The following is a 10000-nucleotide window of genomic DNA, read 5'->3' on the forward strand; positions in this document are numbered from 1 at the left end:
TAGGTCAGATTCGGATACCACTGCCTTGCAGGCAAATTTTGATAAGATAAACGAATGGACAGACAGATGGCAAATAATATCAACAAATGCAAAGTACTTAGCTTAAGTAGAGGAAACCCACACAGTAGGTACACAATAAGCAACGAAACTCTGGTAGGTTCAGGATACGAAAAAGATTTAGGAGTTATAGTTAGCTCTGAACTCCGTCTAAGAAAGTAATGCATAGAGGCCAGAAACAGGGCAAATAGGGTATTAGGACTCGTTTTTATGAGTGTTAAAAGTAGAAGGCCCGAAATAATAATAAAGTTATATTTGGCGCTGGTCAGACCTCATCTAGACTACGCGGTGCAGTTCTGGTCCCCACATTACAGGAAGGATATAGGTCTATTAGAATCAGTACAGAAGAGGATGACTAAAAGGATACAGGGGATGAGGAGTATTCCTTGCCAGGCGAGATTGGAGCTATTAAATTTACATTCTTTAGAGAGACGTAGGTTAAGAGGGGACCTGATAGAAGTCTTTAAGTGATATAAGGGTTATAACAAGGGAGATGTAAGCAAAATTCTTAGGATCAGCAACCAGGACAGAACTAGAAAATAACGAGTTCAAGCTTGAAAAATTTAGGTTTAAAAAATAGATAGGAAAGAATTGGTTCTCAAATAGAGTGGTAGATGAATGGAACGAATTCAGTAATCACGTTGTTAGTTAGTACTGAGTCATTAGGGAGTTTTAAGACCAGACTAGAGAAATTTATGGGTGGGGATGATAAGTGGAAATAGGTAGGTATATTTCATACAGGGGACTGCCACGTGTAGGCCTGGTAGCTTCTTGCAGCTTCAATATTTTTTATGTTCTTATGTTCTTGTGTTCTCTCTTTCTCTCTCTCATTGACCCAAGCTCTACCTCTTTCTCTTCTCCAGGCCTTAGAGTGGGCAAGGCGGCAGCAGCACCACAGCCACCACAGCCGCCATTACCACAGGAACAACACACGGACAGCCACGCCACTGACGACTACTGGGTGAACACGGACGAAGTCAAAATCACGTCCCTGTTCGTGCCGCAGTACGTGAAGAAGGGCGAGGAGGCAGAGTTGGAGTGCGAGTGGTCGCCCAACAAGAACATCTACTCCCTCAAGTGGTATTTTAACGATATCGAGTTCTTTTCTTACAAGCCAGGTGATCCTACCGTGGTGACGCTCCCGGCCGACGGCTTCAAGCTTAACGTCAGCACGGTGAGTTGTAAGCCGTGGGGCCTGTGTACTGCTTTATCCAAAAAAATGTTATACCACTTTTTATATTGTTATTCTTTATATTTGGTGTTATTTCTGTGAGGTGAAAGAAATAACGAATAATTTTAATATATTTAAGGTAACTGACTAGGCTCCTAGCATTAAAGGAACATAAAAATATAAGGAAAGACGCAAGAAAGTATTATGCCATTTATCGGTGAAAAATTAAAGAGTGAAGATATAGATTAATTGTTATATTATTACGGTGAGCAGCACAGGAATGAGAGCTCGAAGAAAATTTTGCGCAGCGTGACAAGAGGAAGAGATGAGGCATGTGGTTTGGAATTTCGGAAGAGCCGTAGCCACGGAAATAATGGTAGAAAATGTTAAGAGAAGCAATGTTGCACTGGTGAGTAAAAGAATCCAGATATGTGTTAGAGGAAAGGAATCGATGCGACGAAATGCTATCGACTCCCTCGTTTGGGAGGGCTGTATGAATTGAACTTTCCCGCATGTGAGAGCAGTTCTCCATACCTGGACGGACAAGACCTCTTTATACAGTAATCAACCAGGAAGATAAAAAGTATTGGAGATAACACAGAACACCTAACTTACTTACTAACTTACTTAAATTACTAGTTCAATGTAGAGGAATGGGAGAGTTGAGTGTCACTGAAGAACAGGGTGGAGTCTGGAAGGTTTTGTCGGGTAGATAGATAAAGGAATTGAGATTCTGAGGCACTGACCACCTTGATCAAGCAAGGAGCGAGCACAGGAGCAGGAGCTAGGAGGGATTCCATCAGGACTATAAAATAAGCCCACCGAGGATCAAGAGCAGATATAGCATAGAAAACATCATTACAAAGAATTTCTATATTAGGTAAAATATATCGTCAGAGGACGGATGTGAAGGAAGAACAAACCCTGAATCATCCAAAATGACGTTGTGAGGAAAGCCTGAGAGTAGAGTTAAGCTTTTAGAGAAGAAGGAAATGCAAGATTTCCGTGGAATTGTCTGTATAAAACAAAATGTGAAAAAGATGAAGAAGAAAAATTTGACATTTCCTTTTGATGAAATAGTTTTTTGCAAGTTGGAGAATATGTTTGACATGATTTCGTCTGAAATATAAAAGACATGGCTTTCAGGAGGTGGAGGGGAATGTTGTCTGCGACCTGCCTCTTTATCCTGGACAGCATGGGAACAAGCTGAACTGAGCCAAGCTTTACGAGCTTTAGGATAACAGAAAGCATATGAAATGCACGTCACCATGAAACCAACTGGCTGAATGACTGCCTAGTGAATACAAAGCCATGTTTTACAGAAGATACGTTGATGACACCTTCCTTTTATTCAAACAATCGCAAAACATACCCAAATTCCCTAGCTATCTTAATTCAAAACACCCCAATAATGAATTCACATGCGACACAGACAACAATTGCTCTATCGCGTTTTGAGATGTACTGGTGACTCGTTATAATAATCAATTGCACACAGCAGTTTACCGCAAACCAACTGTCACTGGTTTGAGGATTAATTATCTTTCTTTTATTCCTCAGTTATTTAAGATGAATGCTTTAAGAACTCTCCTGCATCATTGCTGCAGTCTTTCTTCAAACTGGTTTACGTTTTACCATCGAGGTTAACTTTTTAAGGATTTTTTTTACCATAATAACGGTTTTCCGCTAAGCACCATCAATAATACTATCTGCAACCTTCTAGCCAGTAAATTCAATAATCCTTCCTCTAATGACACCTAAGAAATACATAAAATGATTTTACTACGGTCACCTTAGTTATACTATTAGAAAAAGACTTAGTACCATACTTAAAACACAATACCCGACACTAAATTCAATTTCGTCTTCACTAATAACTTTACTATTGCTTCTTTCTTTAAATTTAAAGACATTATCCCTATTGGACTCATCTCTAACATCATTTATGAATTTAATTCTTCGAGTTGTAAGATTCGATATACTGGACAAACCAAGAGGAATCTTACACATAGAATTAGTGAACATAAAAGTAATTCGACACGTGCACAAAAACAACCATCTCATCCCCCTCTCCCGCCACTAAGCACGCACACACACACGACCATGGCCATCCATTTTCGGAAAAAGACTTCAGAATATTACATGAAGCAGATGCACATACAAACATTAAAATATTAGAAGCTGTTTATATTAAACACTTAAAACCTGAATTAAATAGCCTATCATCATCATCCCAGTTGTACCTCTTATAAACCTTTGCTCGGAGCTTCGGTTTCTGAGCTAGTAGTCGATGTAACTCTCACAACACCACTCTCCGTCAGTCCTCACCTTTCTACCAGCGAGTGCTCGACAGGTTTGTTTTACTTAGATACTCGCCTAGTTTTTCCAACATGTACCACTATTGCACCAAACAATATCTTTGCTGGTTTTCATAATTTTTTTTATTTAACAATGTGACGCACTGTCACACATATGTTGGCTTTTTATTTTTGTTTTTATTATTGTCCCCTCTTGTGTTTTTTTCCCCTTATTTTTCTATTATTTTTTAATATTGTACAATATATGTACAATATGTACAATGTATTGTACATATAACTATATATTTTAGTCTGATGATGTCTTCTGTGAAGTTGAAACGTTGCAAGTAATAAAGTCAAGAAAAGAAAGAACTCTGAATGTTTTCCCTTTTCACCTCTGATTATATATTTTCCCTTTTCACCTCTGATATATATATATATATATATATATATATATATATATATATATATATATATATATATATATATATATATATATATATATATATATATATATATATATATATATATATGAATCTGTCTACCTATCGATCTCCCAATCTACCAATTTATGTATGTACGTACGTATGTCTATCTATCGATTTGTCTATATATCTAAGTTTCTATCTATCACCGGTGTCTTCTAGGCCCATTGTCAATCAACTAATTACCCATTGTTATAATACTCTTGCCAGCTGAACATGTTTACATTCTGCTCTCTAATTAGTAATATGCCAATGCAAGTGTGCGTTATTTTAGTAGTACTAGTAATAATAATAATAATGATAATAATAATAATAATGGGCTTGGTGATCGTGGGTTTAGTTGTGGTGGTGGTGGTGGTGAGGTTAGTAATAGCAGTGAAAGAAGGGCATAGGAACAGAGCAAAAAAGAAGCTACAAGAAGCTACAGTATTAACCCTTCTCTTGTAGAAGTAGTAAGCAGTAGTAAGCAGTAAGTAGTAGCAGCGGTAGTAGTAGTAAGTAGTAGTAGCAGCAGCAGCGGTAGTAGTAGTTTTGGTAACAGTAGCAGCAGCATCAACACCAAGAGTAGCAGGAGTAATAGTAGTAGTAGTAGTAGTAGCAGCAGCAGCAGCAGTAAGTGGTGGTGGTGATGGTATGAGTAGTAGGACTAGCAGCAGCAGCAGTAGTACGTGGTGGTGGTGGTGGTAGGAGTGGTAGGACTAGCAGCAGCAGCAGCAGCAGCAGCAGCAGCAGCAGTAGTAGTAGTAGTAGTAAAAGCTTTATATATAACGAGTCGTGTGTTTTAAAGAGAAACAAACGAGAGAGAGAGAGAGAGAGAGAGAGAGAGAGAGAGAGAGAGAGAGAGAGAGAGAGAGAGAGAGAGAGAGAGAGAGAGAAATTTTCCTTATAATAACGATACAGCACTTCAAATCTTTCCTCCTCCTCTTCGTCTTCCTCATCATTATTATTTGATCCCGAGCACTAAACTCCCCTCTAAAATAAGTCAGATAATTGCCTTTTTAAAACTTTTTTTTTCACAAAGATATTCAACTTTCCACGATTTCAATACTCAATTTATTCCAAACTCACTTTTCAAGATTCTTCGTTTGATGAAATTCTTGCATTTTTTTTCTTTTTTTTTTTTTTTACAGAATATTTGGTTTGTTACATCTGAGTCCAATTTCATTTCTCTTATTTTTCCTTACATTTTACCATATATATATATATATATATATATATATATATATATATATATATATATATATATATATATATATATATATATATATATATATATATATATATATATATATATATATTATTATCATTATGCCCAAATTTCAGCAACAAACATTCAAAGTTATCCATCACAGACTTTCTCTTTTCGTTATTTTTTTTTTTTTTTCATCATGACCTTCAATGTCTTGTTACCATTATATTTTTTCCTCTGCCAGTTATTTTATATCATTCACAAATTTTCTCTCCAACTACTAACTGGTTCATCATCAGCTTCCCATCAGCAGCTCATTTTCCTTTAATCTTTCCGTCATTGGTCCCTTGTTTTCTCTTCAACTTTTCGCTTTCCTCTGCCTTATCCATCTTTTCATCTTCATTTTTTTTCCCTTCAGCTATTCGTTTTTCATTATTTTTTTATCTTAATATTCAGTTTTTGCCTCAACTATTCATTTGCTTTTCACATCCATACTTAACTTCCTTTCCTTTCACTTCTCCATCTTCATTTTCATTTTTCCTGTAAATCTTCCTATTTTCTTCTTTTTGCATCACCAATCAGATATTTCCTTTTCATTAACTTGTATTTATTTTACTCTTCCTTCATCATGTCAATCTTCACTACCTTTCAACAACCACATTCCCTTAACCATTTCATCATTACTCCTATTTCCTTTCTGCTCAAACACGTTCACACACACACACACACACACACACACACACACACACACACACACACACACACACACACACAATCACCATCACCCAAACACATGTTCACACACTACCACCCACCTATCCACACACACACACACACACACACACACACACACACACTATCACCATCATCTTTCACTCACTCAAAACAAAACAACAAACACTCGTACACACATTTCTCGCTGCATTTCGTTCGCTTGGGTTCACTTTCCACTTAACAATTTCCATTTAACCATTTACAACATACAGACTTTATACATTCATTCCGAGCTCAGTTTCCCGTTATTTCTCTTCCGTTCTTTCCGAGGTCTGCATTCTCAAACATATTGGCGTCTTGTCTATATGCTCTCGACCAGCCTCCCTGACACGTAAAACAATAAATAAATTAAATAGATAAGTATATCGATAAATTAAAATAAAGGTATAAATAAATACATACGTAAATAAAAATAAATAAATTGAAGTCAATAAAAATATTGCTACTGTAGTTTTAGCATGCACTTGCTGGAGTTGCCAGGGCTTTCAAGAGAGTCCATGCTAATAGTGATAATTCAAGAAGGATTCGAAACTTAAAAAAAAAAAAAAACTCTAGTGAAAAATTATTAAAGTTTTTAAGGAAGCATGCATGATTGTCATGAGAGCGTAACAAGGATTCTGCATCATCAATAGGAGAAAATATCATGAGAATCCTTTGAAAATTGTTGTTAGGAGAACCCAGAACTGAATTAATAATGTCTGTAGCCTTTAAAATATTTCTTATGAGTTCAGAACCATACTAAGTTGTCTTTTTAGCCTTTGAAAATGCAAATAGCCTTCTGGGAGTCCAGTACACCTAAGAATACGGACCCGTGTCTCAAATCGTTCATTCTCTCACAGACACACTGTTCAGAGTTAATAAACTTGGTGGTGCTGGCTGCAGGCTTCACCACACAGGGGATCCAAGTGTTGTGTGGTGCGCTTTAGTAAAGTGTATTCTTAAAATGTTCTTTATTTTCTAGCGCGTACACTTTTTTTTTTAATTTTTTATTCGTAAGTGTTTTTTTTATTTTTTTTTTTTTTCAATTACATATCCCTTGTAAAAAATGTTGTTGAGAAAATAGGTATATCGAGGTAGAATTCTCTTTGTTTCGTTTTCGTTCCGGGTCTGAAATCGTTCGTTCGTTCGGCGGGCGTTCAGAGTTAATAAGCGTAATGCTGAACGCTGCCCGCCGCCTGAAAACACTCCATAAAGTTACCCACCCGTGTTTTCATCCCATTGGGTGGAGAGTGGCGGCAGCGACCAATGGCAGGGCGGCGCTGTGTAAACAGAGGCGTGAATGACGTGCGAAAATTATATAAATATAAAGAAATTGAATAAAAGTATGTTGATGAAAAGACTCGACTGTTTTCTCCCGATTTTATGATTATCAGTATCATGTAGGAGATGAGGCGCAGCAACAACGACCACGCAGCACATGTTAGAACTGCACAGCTGAGTGGGGCAAACAAAACACCCAGGTATTTGTGTTCCTTGAGAGATGAGACGTGGCGTCATTATAACAAGAAGTGTTTGCCTTACGTCCAGGTAGACTTTTTCCTTAGATCGCAACGCCTCTTGTACAACTGTACCAACTACCAGCTTCACGGGCGTGGTTACATGATAATGCCATTAAGCGGGAAGAGTCGCATGTAATCCGCATAAGAACCCATGTCAAAGATCAAGGGAGACTCATCTCACACACGCCTGTCTGGGTGCAAATTAAGGTGTATATTATTTCGTGTCATGAACTTACATTTGCCCTTATCACCATAACCCAACAAACCTTACGTCTACAGAATAATTAGTAGATATGCAATTATTATTAGAATTCAATAAAACACAAGTGCATGAAGAAAACAAATAATATATATATATATATATATATATATATATATATATATATATATATATATATATATATATATATATATATATATATATATATATATATATATATATATATATATATATATAGAAACAGGGCGCTGATTATTATAAGGAAAATATTGGTTAACGACAATGATTCTAAAAACAGCAAAGTTAAGTTCAAAAGGAAACAAACTCCTGAATGGTGTTAAAGAAGGAGAGAAGACAATAAAATGGAGTGAAATTAAATAGCTAAATTAAGTAATTAATTCGTGTAAATATATTATCATTTTCTAACATATAAAATTAATTAAATAAATAGAAAATACATATTAATTCAGATTTTCATGATCTATTAAAAAAAAAAATACGGTAACAGAAGGGTAATATAATTGGTAACAGATCACATTCACAAATTAAGAAAAAAGTAAACAGGCAGGAATCACACGAATAATACAAAATACAAAAAAAGGGATAGTATAATTCAATACGCCGAACGATAATGGCAAATTAATGCAAAAAAAAATAAATAAAAACCTGAACAAGAAAATTTTGTTGTGATGGTTTACCTGAATCAACGCGTTTCCTGTGTAAAGAATAATTCAAGAAAGGTTCGTAAGTAAATGAAAGAGATAAAACATAAAAATAAATTGAGGAAGATAAAAAAAATGCTAATAATATGAATTTCAACAAAAATAAAGCGTGTAGACGAAGACAGACAAGTGAATGACGCTTGATAATTGATAAAATAAGTCCATAAATGAAAAGTAAAAGCTATAATAAAAGCAAATTAGTGATATTAATAAGATGTTGATATTGTGAAGGAAATTGGCACTTAAAAATAGATGGAAAATTAAAGTAAAATGAAAATGTAGCTCTAGGTATAAGGTTAGTAAAGAAAGCTGCTGAACCAATAAAAGAAAAAAAAGATGACAATAAAACAGAAAAGTGGAAATAAAGCAAAATTAGTTAAACAAAATTGTGAAGAATTAGAAAAAGAAAGTTACGAAAAAGTTTGTTTAAAATAAGAATTGGACAAATAGGAGAACATGAATAGTTGCAAGTAAAAAGAAAAAAGAATTGATAAATGAATGAATAGATACGTGACTAACTAATTAAATAATTACATATACAAATAAATAGCAAAACTGGGAGTCTGTCATTACTGTAAAGAACATGAAAGTTTTATCAGCATTGAAAGTGAACCAAAAGCACGTCTAAATGAAATCAAATTTTTCAATAATGCTTGTTTGGAAGTGGAAATCATACACCAATAAATCAGTGGATGAATGAATATACAGATCTGGTGTTTATCAATAATGTGAGGTGAAGAGAAGCTTGTTCATGATAAAGATTCTCTAAAAAGCAAAGCGTCGCCATGTAAGCAAACTCGTCAGTTCTGCTCAAATAAGAGGGAAAACATTAGATAAATGAATTTAAAGTGGTGATCAACACATTCCCTTAAAGAGAAAAAAGTTTTAGTGAAAACATTGATTCGAAAAACAGCAAAGCGCGCGTATCGTCAGTGAAATAAATAAATAAACAGATAAGTAAATGGAAACAGCGAAAATGGAAACAGCGAAAATAGTGTACCGATCAAAACATTCCGAATGGAGAGGGAAAAAGTTCAGTTCATAATGACGACTTTTCTGATCCGATTTTCTTTTTTTTTTTTTTTTTCTTCTTCTTTATTATTGTTATTTATTTAATTTTTTTTTTTTTTTCGGTCTCTTTCTAAAACACCGGTTTTCGTTCTAAAACACCGGCTACAGCCCTTCTGATCTCATTTTTATCATTATTATTATTATTATTATTTTTTTTATGTAAGAGGGTCTCTGGCCAAGAGCAACAAAATAGAAAAAGGAAGAAAAAAAAAAAAAGCCCACCGAGGTTCCAGCTCCTCAAGAGAACAGACCAAATGGATTATCCAAAACTTGGAGGACAAGTGTTTCGAACGCTCTCCTCTTGTAGGAGTTCAAGCTCGTACGAAGGAGGAAACACAGAAGCAGGCAGGGATTTCCAGAGTTTACCAGGAAAAGTATGAAAAATTTGAAAATATTGGGTAAACTCTTGCATCAGGGAGGCGGACAGAATAAGGATGAGACATAGTAAAAAAGATCTTGTACAGCGAGAGGCCTCGGAAGGAGGGGAAGCATACAATTACCAAGACAAGAAGATC

General features: G+C 35.3%; 1 protein-coding gene across 2 annotated transcripts in view; it reads left to right on the forward strand.

Moving 5' to 3' along the window:
• Positions 1–829: 829 nt before the first annotated feature.
• Positions 830–10000, forward strand: part of LOC135094554 (uncharacterized) — a 42362-nt gene continuing 33191 nt past the window's right edge. The window contains exon 1 of one of the 2 annotated variants that reach the window (XM_063994749.1): positions 830–1231. In XM_063994749.1, coding sequence (XP_063850819.1) covers positions 857–1231 — 375 coding nt within the window. In that variant the 5' untranslated portion in view covers positions 830–856. The remainder of the gene's footprint in view (positions 1232–10000) is intronic. The other variant, XM_063994748.1, reaches the window with a different exon arrangement.

Source organism: Scylla paramamosain, chromosome 46 (assembly GCF_035594125.1).
Source record: "Scylla paramamosain isolate STU-SP2022 chromosome 46, ASM3559412v1, whole genome shotgun sequence".
NCBI lineage: Eukaryota > Metazoa > Arthropoda > Malacostraca > Decapoda > Portunidae > Scylla > Scylla paramamosain.